The sequence below is a fragment of the Convolutriloba macropyga genome, unplaced genomic scaffold, assembly GCF_964194025.1.
Source record: "Convolutriloba macropyga unplaced genomic scaffold, txConMacr16.3 SCAFFOLD_248, whole genome shotgun sequence".
NCBI lineage: Eukaryota > Metazoa > Xenacoelomorpha > Acoela > Convolutidae > Convolutriloba > Convolutriloba macropyga.
The window spans coordinates 14,547-32,393 of NW_027449294.1; the positions used below are offsets into that span (position 1 = coordinate 14,547).

The 17,847-nt window shown below is 33.8% G+C and overlaps 1 protein-coding gene across 1 annotated transcript in view; it reads left to right on the plus strand.

Moving 5' to 3' along the window:
* Positions 1–17,847, plus strand: part of LOC142354931 (uncharacterized) — a 53,283-nt gene that overhangs the window by 10,585 nt on the left and 24,851 nt on the right. Inside the window, exons 3-4 of the mRNA XM_075407255.1 lie at positions 11,609–11,714; positions 17,287–17,480. Coding sequence (XP_075263370.1) covers positions 11,609–11,714; positions 17,287–17,480 — 300 coding nt within the window. The remainder of the gene's footprint in view (positions 1–11,608; positions 11,715–17,286; positions 17,481–17,847) is intronic.

The following is a 17,847-nucleotide window of genomic DNA, read 5'->3' on the forward strand; positions in this document are numbered from 1 at the left end:
TCCCATTTTTCTTCCAACTTTACCCTAACTCACGCAAGCGTTAACACTTTCAACACTTAAAACCATAATTAACGAAAAAGGATTAATGTTTTGTTTTTTCCAACTAAACTTTTATAATGTACCAATTTTTGGGATAATTTGAGATAATGTTCCCAACAAAGTTTAGTAATCAAAAAAACCTTTTCAATGATGTAAAACCATGCTACCGCAATCTTCTTATCCTTAAGTTTTTAGATGACGAAAAGGTATTAGTCTCCATTGATCTCAAACTAATCTGAATTGATTTTTTCATCCAATAGAAATAGTCAAAAAGTTCGAGCCATTCACAAAGAAACACGTTTTTAATTTGATTTCATTACAGTGTTGTGACAGATAACTACATTGTGGTAATTTCTTGGATCCAATTATAGTACTTGTAAGATCAATTGTGAACGTCAAAAGAGTTGAGACTGTTGCTCCAACGAGTTGATTTTGCCTTTTTGTTAACATAAATACTTATATGACAAGAACAAAAAACTTAAAAAGCTGTCAGTAAACAATTCACTACACGATAACTCATATACGATTAACGAAGAAAACAATTTGAAAAAATTTAACTCGTTGAAAGTATCGCCAACCGGCCTGGTAGACTCACAAATAGTAATTCAACAATTCGAAAAAGTCATTTTGACATAGTTTTTCTTCACTAAATAAATTTTACAAAATTTGGGCACCGGGAGTAGTCTCAACTTAAATGTAGTAGTTGTTTTGGAACCCGCTGGTTGGGTCAAGAAAAAAATTCCAACAAAATCCGACCAGGCAAATCCTGTTCACAAAATTTTGAACATCTTGCAACAAAACTTGCAAGCGCATAACACATGAGTCAAAATGTGACCAAATGGAGTCACAGTAAACCTAAAGGTAACACCCTAACATACCATCAGACATGAACATCACTTTACATTAGGCTAGGACAATCTGATTTGCCAAGAAAAATTCAGCTATCAATTTGTGAAAGATTGTACGATATAACCCGGATTTGAGACCGAAAAACACGTCACTAATCTGATCCGATCCAGGATAAAGTCTTTTTTGGGGTTAAAACATGTCCGGAAAACAAATTAAAATAATACCAAAAACTCTCACCTCTTCTCTCCGAAAGTGTTAACTTTACAAAACCGGGTACAAAATGTGTTTTCGGTTGGTCTGTACATTAAAAAACTGTCAAAGTGACCAATCTCAGACAAAAACACGATCTGGATTACGAAGCCATTTCGTTATTTGGGTGTTTCTTCACAAAAAACAGGCGCGCGTTTCTCCTCTGACCTCAAGATATCTTATCCGTAATAGAGTGATACCCCAAAAAGTACCGTGGGCACTAGATATCTCACAGATTCTTTCATTTTGCAACCAAGAAGACAGAGTGTAACGATCAACTGTAACGTTTGCAAAACTGCATATAAATGTGTAACATAAAAAAACGGAAAACTTTATTTAAAACTGCAATATTAGGTTAGCACCAGTGTCTAAGGATCTAACTTCAGTGTTTTTAGCTATCCATAAGGTCAAACCAAGGATTACTCCGAAATATGGCTAATTTCATATATGTTTATATGTGACCCTAAAATTTATCATCAAAATAACACTCTATATAGGATTAATACAGAACAACAAAGTTTTGGAATCGTTGACACACAGTAGCACGCAAAAGAAAAAGAATGATCAATTATTATTGAAGGGTTATGGAGAACGAGTGCTCTGTTCTAGAGGAACCATGCAACTTAGGTAAATAATTAGAGATCAATATTCTGCCGGGAATATAGTTTCCGGTGGAAAACGCTTAAAATATGGACTCGAAGTGTATACACTTTCCAACTATAAGCCACGGGAAGATTTGCAATACTGTTTTTCAGAGCGGGTTTCGAGACCTACTTTTTTTTTACCAGACTGGATAGTAGAAAACGCGTTTTTAACCTTAAAAATGAGGGTCAAAAGGTACAATATTTTCAGAACGGTGCATTATGATTGGTTTTTCGTTGTTTCGTCTCAAATACATAAAAATAGAAAAAATGAAGGATTTTGCAGTCATAAGAAGCACTTTTTTAAATTTTATCTCGTTTCGGCCCATTCTGCTAGTTTTGAGCATTTTGACAGCGTGATTCCTGCAAAAATTAGCACCGTGTTGTTTTTGCATGCGAAATAAATTAAATTTTACGGTAAGTCATCATTCCTTGTTTCTGTTTGCTGAGTTTGCTCTCACTTCAATTAAAAAGTGTTTTTTTCACATTTTTGCCTAACTTATCATCTTATGAACCTTTTTTGGGAAATATGCATAGAAACAAAACTCCCTACAAAGTAAGGGACACATATTGATCAGATTAAAACGTATATCAACCTCGGTTAAGACCCTAAAATCAAAAATTATCCGCTGGAGTCATTTTTTTGGCCATAAATCAATAAAAAGCTAATCAGTGTGATTGTAAAAACTGTCTGAAGCTACTGGCCTAATATTTTGAACGGAAAATTTATATCACTTAACTTACAATTTAATTAAAAAAAAAGATTGACATTATTTGATACCCGGGAAAAATTGGATTGTCTATTAGTTCTTCCGCTGATGCTTTGAGAGCATGTTGCTACTTGTTGTACACTTACGTTCGATTCACACAAAACGTTTCACACAAAAATTGGACTCCGAAATAATTTTTTTGCATGTATTGTTTTAAGTTTTCCTGACAAAAACAGTTAGTACGATATTTTTTATATAGAAAGGCTATTTCAAGTAAGTAAAAACATAAAAAAACGTGTTTTGATATTCACTCTTGCAACTATTAGCTTACTTCTTTGCGATTAAGAGAAATAAAAAAAATTGCAATGCAACTATTTTACGTTAACTGACTATAATGATTAAACTATGTTCTGGATTATTTCTCCTAATGATTGGAGCCCTAATTCATTAACAAAAGTTGACTCTACAGCATTGTAAACAACCACGATACTTCTTAACACAATTTGAATTACTTGGACGTAATTTAAGTCATTTACACTTCTAAATTTACTGCATGAAAATGACATTGTTTAGATATTTCTATTAACGCTTTTAGCCATTTATTTCAATAATTTCCGTTTTTCAATTACATTTTGAATTGCTTGACCAAAAAATTGTATTTTGAATCTATATTTTGGTGCACTGGAACAACGGCCATTATCCATTTTCTGCCAAAAATTGTCGATACGACCAATTACTTTTCCAGAAAAAAAAAATTCAAAAGAAAACCTTTTTGAGCAAAATGCATTTTCTGTATACCCATTCTATTGACCTGTGTTTTTTGTTTAAAAATCCTAAATTTTACTTATTAAGGACGCTGAAGTTCTCAATGTTTGAAAAAATTCTACCCGAAACCACTTATTTTCAAGAAAAGTTTCCTGTGAGCTAGATCCACCAGTTTGTAGGCTCATATAGCATTAGAGACGAAAATACTCTGGGAGACAATCAACAACTCTTTTACCCATAAGGTCACATTACATTTTTATAACAAAGACAAAATTTGAGAAAAAAGTTCAGACTGTTGCTTAAACGAACTGATTTTGACATTTTGTTAACAAAAGTTTTCATATGGTAAGACCAAAAAAGCTTTAAAAGCGGTCAAAACATAAATCCGTACACGGAAACTTATCTGCCATTAACGATAAACACAACTTGATATGTTTGAACTCATCGAAATTATTGCCAACAGACCTGACAGACTCAATAATGGTACATCCTCAGTTCATAAAAGTCATTTTGACATGATTTTTAATAACTAATTGCTTTCTTTTATTAAGTTCCTGTTACCGAGATTAGTTTCAATTGAAATGTTTTAGTTGTTTTGGAACCCGCTGGTTGTGTCAGGAATGTTTTTCTAACAAAATCCGACCAATTAATGCCTGTTCACAAAAGTATGAACATCTTGAAACAAAAGTGTAAGCGCATACCACATGAAACAAGATGGGACCAAATGGCTACAATGGTTCTAAAAGTTATGCATATATTTACCTTCAGATATAAATATCATTTTATGTTAATTTGATGCGCCCAAAAAAAGTCAGCTATCCATTTGTGAAAGATTTGACCATGTAACTTGGATTTGAGGCCGCAAACACGTCACTAATCTCGTCCGATCCGAGAAAAAGCTTTTTGGGCTTTTAAATTTGTCCGTTTTACAAAATAGTTTCCCTTGAAATCTAGTTCCATCAGTTTTTGTCTGCAAAATGTTTCTACGGAAAAAAAATCAGATATCGATTTAAAGAAAACTTTAACACTTTATTCGTACTGCAGACTCAAAAACCATCACCAACCTGACCTGATCGAAGAAATAGTGTTTTTAAGGGGTTTGAATTCTTCGCCCTACAACGTCACATCCTGGGAAGCCAGGATTCAGCATTTCTAATAATCAAAAATTCTATAAATAAATCTCTCCTACTCTCTCTCCGAAAGTGTTAACTTTACGAAACCGGGAATAAACGTGTTGTCGGTCAGGCTGTAGATTAAAAAAAACTGTCAGGAATGCTTATATCAAGTTCTTTCAAGTATTTTCAGTGTTAATTGGTTGACAAACAAAATAAGAACGTTATCTGTTCTCAGAAAAAGATACGATCCAGCTCACGAAGATTTTGTTCTCTGAGTCCTTTTTCCAATGCAAACATGGGCGCATTGTTTTCTCACGCCAAGATATCTCAGTCCAAGTAAAGAGAGACCCAAAAACGTAAGTTGGGGCACTAAATATCTTACAGGTTCATTCATTTTGGAGGCATGAAAATCAGTTTTTTGGTTTTCGATCAACCGTAACAATTGCAGCTCTTCGCAAATTCCATTTTAGTGTTTAACGAAAAATAACAGAAAACTCTAATTAAAACTGCAATACTAGGGTCGGCAACAGTGCCTAAAGACCTAACTTTAAAGTTTTTAACTAACCAAAACGTCAGACAACTGATTAGAAAGCGTTTTGGAAAAACGGCCTCAAAGATATTTCTATTTTTTTATATGTATATATGAGATCCTAAAATATGGCATCAGAATAAGACTCTATACATGTTTAATACAGAACAAGCGTCACTCTTAAGGCCGTAGATACACAGTAGCAGACGACACAAAAAAGCGATCAGTTTTTCCGGTTGAAAATGCTTCATATATCAACTTAGGGTGGTATACTCTTATCAAAAACAAGTCGTCTCAAAAATTCCACTACGGTATTCTAGAGCAGGTATCGAGACCTACTTTTCTTCTAGATTGACACGAAAAAACGCTTTTTTAATCTTAAAAGTGAGGGTCAAATATTACTGAAATTGCGGATATCATAAATGGTGAATTTTATCACGTTTTTTGTTGTTTGGTTTCACACACATTAAAGTAGAGTAAATGAAGGCTTTTACAGCCATCAAAGACACAATTTTGATTTTTTGAAATTGTTTTGGCACATTCTGTCATATTTGTGTATTCTGACAGCGTGGTACCTGCAAACACTAACTCAGTGTTGTTTTTCGCATGCGTAATAAATCAAATTTTCATCTTTCTGTTAGCTTAATTTCTTCTCAGTTTGGTTAAAAAACATTTTCTATTGATGTTTTCACAGTTTTCTTTAATTTCCTTTCTTTGGGATCGTAATCGCAAAACAATGTATTCAGTTTGTTTGGACATTTTTCATTAAAAAGCTGCATATTGAGTTTAGGGACACATATGGAGAAGATCAGAACGTATATTAGCCTCTGTTGAGATCCTAAACCCAAAAAAAAGCTTTAGTCCATTTTTGGTGTATAAATAAAACAAACCTCAATCTGTGCAAGTGTAAAAACTCTCTGAAGCTATTGGCCTGTATTTTGAATAGAAAATTGAAATCCAGCACCCAACAATTTAATAAATAATAGACTGAAATTATTAGATACCCGGGAAAAGTGGAATTGCCTTCTAGTTCTTCCGCTGATGCATAGAGAGCATGTTGTTACATGTTGTCCATCTTTTGTTCGATTTAAACGACAACGTTTTGTTGCGCGCTCCTTGTATTTGACTTAAAAGAAACAAATTTTAGGGCGAAAACCTGACAAAAATTGGATTTCGAAACAAATATTTTTCGTATATATTGTTTCTAATTTTTCGGGCAAAAACAGTTAGAAAGAAGTATTTTTTTAATAAAGAGCCTGTTTCAGGTAAATTTTAACACGAAAAACTTTTTTTTATATTAATTTTATTGACTATCAGATCACCAGATTATTTTTTTGGGAACAAGAAAAATTTTAATATTTTGCTATGCAACTATTTTGCGTTAACAGACTACAATGAATAAAATATATTCCGGAATCTCTTCTCCTAATTTTTGAACCGTTAATTCTTGAAAAACCGTGCCCTCTACGCCATGGTATACAACCAAGATACTTCTTAACAAACTTTTGAATTGCTTGGAAATTATTTTAGCAATTTCTATTTCTACATTTTTTCTTTTGAAATTATCTTCCGAATCACTTTTTTGGTATACCGGAACAACGGTTGTTATCCTTGTATTGCGAAAAATGCTGATACGAGCAATCACTCAAAAATGAAAAAAAAACAATTAAAAGAACAAATTATGGAGGAAAATGAATTTTCTGTAAAACTTCTATTGGCCAACAATTTTCTTTATTAGACTCGTTTCAACTCGTATTACAACTAGGTTAATAACTCAGTTGTTTCGTTTAATGTTTTTTGTATAACTCTGAAGTTCTCTTGGTTTGAAAATGAGCTACCAGGAAGCGCCAATTTTCAAAAAGATTTCGCTATTTGGGTCAGAAGTTTCCTGTAAACTAGCTCTACGTTGTCGTCCCAAATGCCATTAGAGACGAAATTAGTATGGGAGACATTCAACAACTCCTTGACCCATGGGGTCACATCTTTTTTTATAATAAGGACAAAATTCCGGAAACAGATATATCACCAATGCTATTTTTCTTTAATCATAGCCAACTATAGCTTAACGCACGCTGGCGTTATATTTTTCATTTACCCAGAAGCATTAGTCAAAAAAAAACGGATGAATTTCATAATTTCCGAATTACACTTTTCTAATGGACCACCTTCTGAGATATTGACCCCAACGGAGCTTAGTTACCAGAAAAACCAGTTCAGTGATGTAAAACCATGCTGCAGCAGTCCTCCTATCTCTGGAATTTTAGATGACGAAAAAAGCATTAGTCGCCAATGATTTCAAAACATTTTTGAATGGACATTTCAATTGTCAGAAATTGTAGAAATTTTCTAGCCAGCCTACACAAAAAATTTTTTAGATTGAATTTGTACACTCTGTGACGTATAACTACATTGTAGTGATTTCCTGGACCCAATATTAGAACTTGTAAAACCAATTGTTACCGCCAAAAGAGCTCAGAGTCTTGCTTCAACAAAACTATTTTGCCTTTTTGTTAACAAAAATCTTTATATGGGAGGACCAAAAAACTTTAAGAAATGGATAACATCTAATTCCTACAGTGTAAATCATATACTCTTAACGATGGAAACAATTTGAACTGTGTTAACTCATTTGAGTTATCGCCAACAGGCCTGGTGGACCTAAAAATGGTACATATTCAACTCAAAAAATAACTTCGACATAAATTTTCCTAACAAAATGCTTTTGCTCCGGGATTAGCTTCAACTAAAATATTTTAGCTGTTTCGGAACCCACTGATTGGGTCAGGAAAAAATTTCAAACAAATTCCGACCTGGCGAATCCTGCTAACAAAGTTGTGGACAACTTGCTACAAAACACCCAAGCGCTTATCACATGAGTCAAAATGGGTTCACAATAGTCCTAAAGGTTATGCATAATTATACCCCTAGACATAGATATCACTTTAGGACATTTTGATGCGCCCAAAAATGTCAGCTACCCAAAGATTTTACCATGTTACTCGGATTTGAGGCCGCAAACACATCACCAATTTGATCCCATCCGGGAAAAATGGTTTTTTGGCATTTAAACTCGTCCATCCTACAAAACCGTTTTCCATAAAGCCTAGTTTCAACAGTTTTCATCTTTAAAAATGTCTACGAAAAAATAATTTATCGATAAAAAGAAACCCCCACATCGAAAGGTGGGACACCAGATATCTTACAGTTTAATTTTTTCCAGACATTGAAAACCGGGTTTCTAGTTTCTATCAACTGTAACAGTTGCAGACGTTCACATATCTGTATTAACTTGTAAAACAATCCAGCAGAAAACACTAATAAAAACTGCAACATTAGAGAAAAAACAGCGTCTAAAGACCTAACTTCAGTGTTGTTATCTATCCATAAGGTCGAACAACTGACTAGAAAGCTTTTTTGAAAAAGTGGTCTTTATATATGAGAGCCTAAACTTTGTCATCGAAATAACACTTTGCTTTAATACAGAACAAGCATCAGTCTTTAAGTGGCAGACACATGGTAGCAGACGACAAAAAAACAGCGACTTCGATCATTGGAGGTTAATGGAGAACGAGTGCTCTTTTCCGGCAATGCGAGACACTTTAGGTTTATAAGCAGAGCTCAAAATTCCGCCAGGGGACTATTTTCCGGTTGAAAGCGCCTCATATATGAATTCAAGGCGTATACATTTTCTAACTGCGACCCCTCTAAAGATTTCCAATACCGTTTTTGAGAGCGGATATTGAGACCTACGTTTTTAATAGGTTGGATAGGAAAAAACGCGTTTTTAACCTTTTTACTCAATTTTCGGATCTCATAAACGAGGCATTTTGATAAAGTTTTTTGATGTTTTGGTTTCACAAACAAAAAAACAGAGTAGGTTAGGGCTTTTGCCGCCAATAGAGGCACATATTTTTATCGGTTTTTGTCTAATTCTGCCAAAATTGAGCAGTCTAACAGCCTGATATCTGCAAATGTTAGCCCCGGTGCATGCGCAATATATCAATTTTGATGGTAAGACATAATTTCAGTTTCCTGTTAGCTAAATTTGCTCTATTCAATTAAAAAGACATTTTTCATAAAATTTTGACAGCTTTATCAAACGTCATCTTACAGGAGATGATTGGAAATACTAATGGCCCTGGTTTATACCTTAAACACCAAAATTATCTGCTATAGTCCTTTTTTGGACTGAAACTAAAAAAAAGCTCATCGATGTGATTATAAAAACTGACTGAAGCTACTGGCCTGTTACTTTGAGTTGGAAAAGGATATCCAGCCCCTATCGTAATGAAAAAAGAAAAATTGAAAAATTTAGATTCGCTGCGAAAATTCAATTGTCTCCTAGTTTTTTTTCGCTGATGCTTGGAGACCAAGTAGCTACTTGTTGTACACGTTTTACTCGTTTCAAATGAAAAAGTTTCGTTTTGCCACAAAAAAAACAATTGCTCCGACTGCTTTTTTAGCCAAATATAATCAATTATTAAGACAACAATTAGTTAAAATTTGACCACCAAAGTACTTTTTTGTATGTATCATTTTAGGTTCTCCGGAAAAAAAGCTAGTGAAAAGTTTTTTTTTAAAAAACAAAGAGGCTACTTCAGGGAAGTAGTGACACAACAAATATGTTTTGATATTCATTTCATCCACTATCAGATTACTTCTTCGAGGACATGAAAAAATAATATACAGCTATGCAACTATCTTGCGATAAGACTATAATGAACAAAATAAGTTCTGGAATTGTTTCTCCTAATGTCGGGACCATTAATTATTGAAAAAAGTGCATTGCAAAGCTTTGTAAACAACCACAATACTTCTCAACACTATTTGCATTGCCTGAGCATACTTTAGGTTATTTCTTCTTCTACATATCCTGCTCGAAAATGGCATTATTTGGGAATTGTTACACCGGCTTTTAGCCATTTATTTCAATGAGTTCCATTTTTTTTTAACTGTGTGACCCAGGAATTATTTATTAATTCTATTTTGAAGTACATTGGAACAACTTTTGTTGTATTTGCCTTACGAAAAATGGCGATACGAGCAATTTAGTTTTCAGAAATGAAAAACGGTTAAAAAAAACATTTTTTGAAGAATATGCATGTTCTAGATAATAATTTCATTGGCCATCATTTTTTTTGTTTGAAAAACCTTAAATATTACGCATTTTTAGTTCTGAAGTTCCCTTAGTTTGAAATTATGCTACCAGAAACCTCCCATTTTCGAGAAAAAAATCGCAATTTGATGTTCTCTATGGCAGAAGTTTCCAGTAAACCAGATCTGCATTGTGGGCCCATGTATAATCTAGGAGTTCATAGTCATTAATATTCCCCTGAAATTTCCGCTTGCGCGTATGGAGTGATACAAACTCTACCACGATGAAACGTTGGTGACAGATTTTGAGGAAAAAACTTCTGGCTCTCGGGATGATTTTTTAAGTACTTCCGAGAAATTTTTTCTTCCTTATCAATCTCATCATTTTTTCGCGTTTTGTTGCACATTTTTCAATTTTTTTAAACGCAATATTTTTTGTACCGATATTGGTGACTTGTAATGGCTTAATTTGAATTTCCCACTAAAAAAGTTGTGGATAGGGATCTTCAGGAAATCAATAAAAAAGTTCCAAAAAGTCTTCTTAAGCGAAAAAGTTGTCACTGAAAAAATTTTCGCAAGGTGATATGATTAGGTTTTTGGTATTATCTTTGATGAAAAATCTTTCTATGACCTCAGGCACTAAGGAAATCTAAGAAATCTAAACAAAAAATTAAATTGGTAAGCTCTGGCAACCTTGACATTTTTGGGTAATATAAAAATCAAGTTTTAGATACCTGCAAGGAAGCAAAGGAAATTTTGATTTTTTTAAACACTTTAGTGAAAGATGATGGCGATCTTGGAATCAATATTTTTTTCGTAAAACTAATAGTTGTTTTTTAACATCTAGAAAAATTTCACCAGATGAAGTTAAGACCTTTCTTATAGTTTGGTACTAAGCAATAGATGCTTGCAGATCTCTCAAAATAAAAAAAATTTAGTGGAATTTCTGCTTTTGTATCTAATAAAACTTTTAAAACTTTTAGTCATTTTCCCAAGATGAACTTCCTGCATTGCTGGTGTTTCAGTTTTTGTTGTTATGAATGCGCTGTTTTTTGTTTGAAACAGGTAACTTGCGCAGCAAACTCTTGCTCCAAAAGAACAAAATATGACGCAACCAATGAATAAAAATTAAAGTATCAGGCAGTTCCTCTCCAAAATTGTCTGAGGATTCCACAAGACAATTATTAAAACAGAGTTTTGCCATACATCTTTTGCAAATTTTTTCCTCATTCCGGTGCTTGATACAATTCACATATTATCATAAAAAATGTTTGTGTGCCAGAACTATAGAATATTGTAATTACTTGAGTATATCAAATACAATTAGTATTGATCTGAAATATCAAACTGAGAAAAAAGTCAGGACTCACTTTTCGATTAACTTCTAAATTTGTTGTAACCTAAATAAAACGTTACCCAACTGTAATATAAAATTAACCTCAATCGGTACGCTTTTTGCCAGTTCATCATTAAACACATTGAACAATTATCCCACACTCCCTTTGAAACGGTATCTTTAATTGCCTTTGGATTGCAAGTGTTTCATTTTTTGAGTGTGGATGATCTTATAGATGAATAAAAACCAGACAACCAGTTCATACAATGTTTTGTCGATAGGATCCGTTTTTGTCTCTTCGGGACAACCCCTTCTGTGTTCACGTTGGGATGAGGAGAGATGACCATCCGAAGTGCGTGTTTAGCGGGGCAGTTGTGGATATTAAAGGTCAGATTTAACCAATTATTGTTAATTCTTCACAGACAACTCATCCATTTTCAGCGCGTTTAACTCTGGTCATAGAAAAACCGCACTCACTTTGAGAGCAAATAAAATGCCCCAGTTGAGAGGTCGAATTTATGAAAAGACCTATAAAGTCGACATGGGTAGTTTCCCTACCTTAAATACACGGTCGACTCCCTTAGTAACGTCGACCTAAAGTCTTTTCATAAGTCGGCCAACGGTATTTTCATATCCAATATTGGTCGACTCTAGGGTCTTTTCATACCCGGATAACGGTTGACCCATAGTCTGTTCATAGATGATACCGTCGACCTAAAGTCTTTTCATAAGTCGACCAATGATCTTTTCATATCTAGTACGGTCGACCTAATGTCTACTTCATAGGTCTTTTTTTACCAAATATTTGGTGCATTTTTAGAGGTTCATGGGTTCTTTAAATCCCAGTGTTGATCACTCCGTATGTACAAAGATAAAATCAAATGCATTAGAAACATCTCAATGATGTAAAATAGAATGACAATATGTTGACTGGAACAAAAATTTTTTAAAAAAGAAATTTTGTCCTTGGCCAAAAGTTTTTGCCAACAGAAGCGAAACCATTAACGCTTGCAACTACATAATATGCAAAAACGCATCAGTTAAAACTCAAGGTCGACGACCAGTGCTATATCGGTCGACTTAAAGTAGTTCATGACCATATCGGTCGACGTAAAGTCGACCATGACCATATCGGTCGACCTAAAGTGGAGCATGACCATTAGGGTCGACCTGAAGCCGACCAAGACTATTAGGGTTGACCTAAAATCATTTCATACCCAACATTGGTCGACCACGGTCTTTTTATACCCGATATTGGTCAACCACGGTCTTTTCATATTTCGACATCTCAACTGGGGTGTTGAGCGCACTTGCGTTTGATCAGAGACGGATTCGAACGCAGAAAATCTGTCGAGTGCGTTCGAGTTTGATTAGAGGCACTTTCGGTGTGGGACGGTCTGATCAGGACGGTTTCCAGCGCACACCTCAGCCTGGTAAACGCTCGTTTTTTCTGCAAGAGTTTTGACAGTGCACCGATGTGACATTTTATGACTAAAAAGACTAAATTAAAATTTAAACGATTCTTTTGAGCAGACACCAAAGATTGAAACACCGTGGAAAAAACTTAATGTTTCACTTCTATTCTATATAATTTTGGTGTATTCATAGTGATGTTCTGAACCAAAATGAATCTTTGAATGTCACCTTAACTTAAAATCAGATCTTTTATTAATAGCCGCACAGCAATAGCTAGCGCTATTATTGGTCTTCTCTTGTTTTTTTTACAATTCAAAGAATCTGAATTGTATTGGGACGCTGTTTTTTGTTCACATCTTTCCATGATTTTGAAGTCAAATGGAGTAGTGGTTTTGGTCACACCTAAACAGGAAGTAGAGTGAGAAAACAGTGTTTGAACAAAAATTATCTTTCTCCTTGGTGTTTTTTTCTTGTTCAAATGCAGCAATTTGTCTTCTGTGTTCACTGTTTTTTTTTCCGATTTGCTGACCAGATTTTTGTTTGAACAATTTTGCCAATCCATTCATAATCCATTCTGTTTTTTTTATTAGGTTGATTAAAATTATTCGAATTGTAGGCCAGGACTTGTCCTGCTATGTTTTTAAGACTCGAAGAGTCTTTATGATTTTTCTGTGTTTGTGATGAGTGAGCGCGCAAGAAAATTGGCAACTCAGGGAATGAAAGAAGTTTGAGAAATTTGTTTCAATGAACATATATGAAGAGGGGAGAGAAGGCAGTCTGGCTCTTTTGTTCATGCCTTTTTTTGAAACAGAGCAAGAAACGTAGGTGTAAATGAGTTTTCGCTAGCGAGTATTTAACTTTGATGATGTGCAGCTTTTTCAAGCAGTTCTTTTGAATATTATTTTATTGCTAAAAATTTAATTTAGACTACAGTTGTAGTTTTTTTCGTTGTTTTGATAGCGTATCAATTTTTTTGTAGTTAATTGGAGTTTTACCCGAATTTTAAAGTTGTGTCTTATAGCTTTCACTTGTTACTGAATTTAAGCTTAATGCTCGTGGTCAGGCTCTATTTTAAATTAATTTTAGGTTCTTCGGTACCAAGTAGTTTTTTTCGTCCATTTTTAACAAAAAATTTGCTCAAAATTGTTTAAGATTTTCTCAATTTCTTACAGTTTTCCGCTTTATTGCAAAATCAGATAATTTTTGTGCTTATTTTGGCTTCTCTGAAAATTTTTGAGCAATAAAGTTTTTCCTCGATTGCTTGAAATTTTGTTTTTTTTTAATTTCAATGAAGACAGTCTTTTTTCTTTGATGCTCATAGCCATCAATAGTTTTAAAAAATCAGAATTCTTATTGTTTTAAGCTCGGTTTGCCTGAGCACCTTTCGAAGTGGCTCAAAATGACTAAAAAGGCTAAATTAAAAATTAAACGATTCTTTTGAGCAGACACCAAAGATTGAAACACCGTGGAAAAAACTTAATGTTTCATTTCTATTCTTTATAATTTTGGTGTACTCATAGTGATGTTCTGAACCAAAATGAATCTTTGAATGTCACCTTAACTTAAAATCAGATCTTTTATTAATAGCCGCACAGCAATAGCTAGCGCTATTATTGGTCTTCTCTTGTTTTTTTTACAATTCAAAGAATCTGAATTGTATTGGGACGCTGTTTTTTGTTCACACCTTTCCATGATTTTGAAGTCAAATGGAGTAGTGGTTTTGGTCACACCTAAACAGGAAGTAGAGTGAGAAAACAGTGTTTGAACAAAAATTATCTTTCTCCTTGGTGTTTTTTTCTTGTTCACTTGCGGCAATTTGTCTTCTGTGTTCACTGTTTTTTTTTTTCGATTTGTTGACCAGATTTTTGTGTGAACAATTTTGCCAATCCATTCATAGTCCATTCTGTTTTTTTTATTAGGTTGATTAAAATTATTCGAATTGTAGGCCAGGACTTGTCCTGCTATGTTTTTAAGTCTCGAAGAGGCTTTATGATTTTTCTGTGTTTGTGATGAGTGAGCGCGCAAGAAAATTGGCAACTCAGGGAATGAAAGAAGTTTGAGAAATTTGTTTCAATGAACATATATGAAGAGGGGAGAGAAGACAGTCTGGCTCTTTTGTTCATGCCTTTTTTTGAAACAGAGCAAAAAACGTAGGTGTAAATGAGTTTTCGCTAGCGAGTATATAACTTTGATGATGTGCAGCTTTTTCAAGCAGTTCTTTTGAATATTATTTTCTGCTAAAAATTTAATTTAGACTACAGTTGTAGTTTTTTTCGTTGTTTTGATAGCGTTTCAAAATTTTTTGATAGTTAATTGGAGTTTTACCCTAATTTTAAAGTTGTGTCTTATAGCTTTCACTTGTTACTGAATTTAAGCTTAATGCTCGTGGTCAGGCTCTATTTTAAATTAATTACAGGTTCTTCGGTACCAAGTAGTTTTTTTCGTCCATTTTTAACAAAAAATTTGCTCAAAATTGTTTAAGATTTTCTCAATTTCTTACAGTTTTCCGCTTTATTGCAAAATCAGATAATTTTTGTGCTTATTTTGGCTTCTCTGAAAATTTTTGAGCAATAAAGTTTTTCCTCGATTGCTTGAAATTTTGTTTTTTTTTTTAATTTCAATGAAGACAGTCTTTTTTCTTTGATGCTCATAGCCATCAATAGTTTTAAAAAATCAGAATTCTTATTGTTTTAAGCTCGGTTTGCCTGAGCACCTTTCGAAGTGGCTCAAAATGACTAAAAAGGCTAAATTAAAAATTAAACGATTCTTTTGAGCAGACACCAAAGATTGAAACACCGTGGAAAAAACTTAATGTTTCATTTCTATTCTTTATAATTTTGGTGTACTCATAGTGATGTTCTGAACCAAAATGAATCTTTGAATGTCACCTTAACTTAAAATCAGATCTTTTATTAATAGCCGCACAGCAATAGCTAGCGCTATTATTGGTCTTCTCTTGTTTTTTTTACAATTCAAAGAATCTGAATTGTATTGGGACGCTGTTTTTTGTTCACACCTTTCCATGATTTTGAAGTCAAATGGAGTAGTGGTTTTGGTCACACCTAAACAGGAAGTAGAGTGAGAAAACAGTGTTTGAACAAAAATTATCTTTCTCCTTGGTGTTTTTTTCTTGTTCACTTGCGGCAATTTGTCTTCTGTGTTCACTGTTTTTTTTTTCGATTTGTTGACCAGATTTTTGTGTGAACAATTTTGCCAATCCATTCATAGTCCATTCTGTTTTTTTTATTAGGTTGATTAAAATTATTCGAATTGTAGGCCAGGACTTGTCCTGCTATGTTTTTAAGTCTCGAAGAGGCTTTATGATTTTTCTGTGTTTGTGATGAGTGAGCGCGCAAGAAAATTGGCAACTCAGGGAATGAAAGAAGTTTGAGAAATTTGTTTCAATGAACATATATGAAGAGGGGAGAGAAGACAGTCTGGCTCTTTTGTTCATGCCTTTTTTTGAAACAGAGCAAAAAACGTAGGTGTAAATGAGTTTTCGCTAGCGAGTATATAACTTTGATGATGTGCAGCTTTTTCAAGCAGTTCTTTTGAATATTATTTTCTGCTAAAAATTTAATTTAGACTACAGTTGTAGTTTTTTTCGTTGTTTTGATAGCGTTTCAAAATTTTTTGATAGTTAATTGGAGTTTTACCCTAATTTTAAAGTTGTGTCTTATAGCTTTCACTTGTTACTGAATTTAAGCTTAATGCTCGTGGTCAGGCTCTATTTTAAATTAATTACAGGTTCTTCGGTACCAAGTAATTTTTTTTGTCCAATTTTAACAAAAAATTTGCTCAAAATTGTTCAAGATTTTTCTCAATTTCTTACAGTTTTCTGCTTTATTGCAAAATCAGATGATTTTTGTGCTTATTTTGGCTTCTCTGAAATTTTTTGAGCAATAAAGTTTTTCCTCGATTGCTTGAAATTTTGTTTTAATTTAATTTCAATGAAGACAGTCTTTCTTCTTCTTTGATGCTCATAGCCATCAGAATCTACTTACTCGACAGTCTGCATATGTGCAAAGACATCTTTGAGTCTTTTCCGGAATTCTTCCGGCTACGTTTTTTATTCGATCTTCAAGATTTTTTTTACGACCAAGTGAGGTCACAGTCACTTCAAGTCTGTTTTGCAGATGCGTGCGTACGTGACGTCATTTTTCACTCTTATCGGCGCTGGTTTCTTTGTTCATTTGCATGATCAAGTTTTTGATCTAACTTGACTGACCTCACTCTCAGTAATGACTTCCTCACGCCGAAGTTGACTTTTTTACATTAAATCATAGAGATAAGGTCACGGGAATGTATAGAACTTTAATTGAAGGCTTTTTGAGAGCACCTAATTGACGCAGCAACAAATTTTACAGACTCATTATCTAAATACGAAGTCTTAGCATTCAATACTATGCGTGCAATTGAATTAATAGGTATCAACATGCGTCGATAGGCAGTTAGCTAGCGGTAAAAATGCAAAAAATGAAAACCGAAACCGATTTATCAGAAAATTGATTAATTGTTTATTAAAAGGGAAATTTTTTTTCAGATAATGCAATGAAAGGTGCCCAAGTGTGTTCGATCAGCAGAAAAAGACGGGACTGTTTTTGGGGGGAATGGAGTGGGGAGTTGATATATTTGAACTATGACGACCCCAACCGAGAATACAAGAGATATACGGAGAGGAAGAGGGAGCCAATGGCATCTCACGGAGGAATTGACTGCACGGGCGAATCAGAACAAGTAACATTACAAACTTATCCCATCTCAGAAAAATTATCTTGACTTGACCGCGTGTCGAATTTCTACTCCAAAAAATGTAAGATTATAGGCGGCTAAACGGCGAAATTTTAGCCAATCCCCCTCAAAACTAAGGGGTGGGGGTAATTTTGACACAGGGCTGACTGTCAAGCTCAAGAAAAATGTAGTCACTAAAATTTAGCCACTAGTCACTAATTCAAAATGTAGTCACAAATTAAAAACAAAATTTAAAGATTTCAAAGAAACAAGAACTTACTATAACAAGTTTTACTACAAGAGGTTTCATAATCGCTAAAATTGAAAACAGTATATTGAAAACAATAATAATCTAATGGAACCTGTTGAGTTC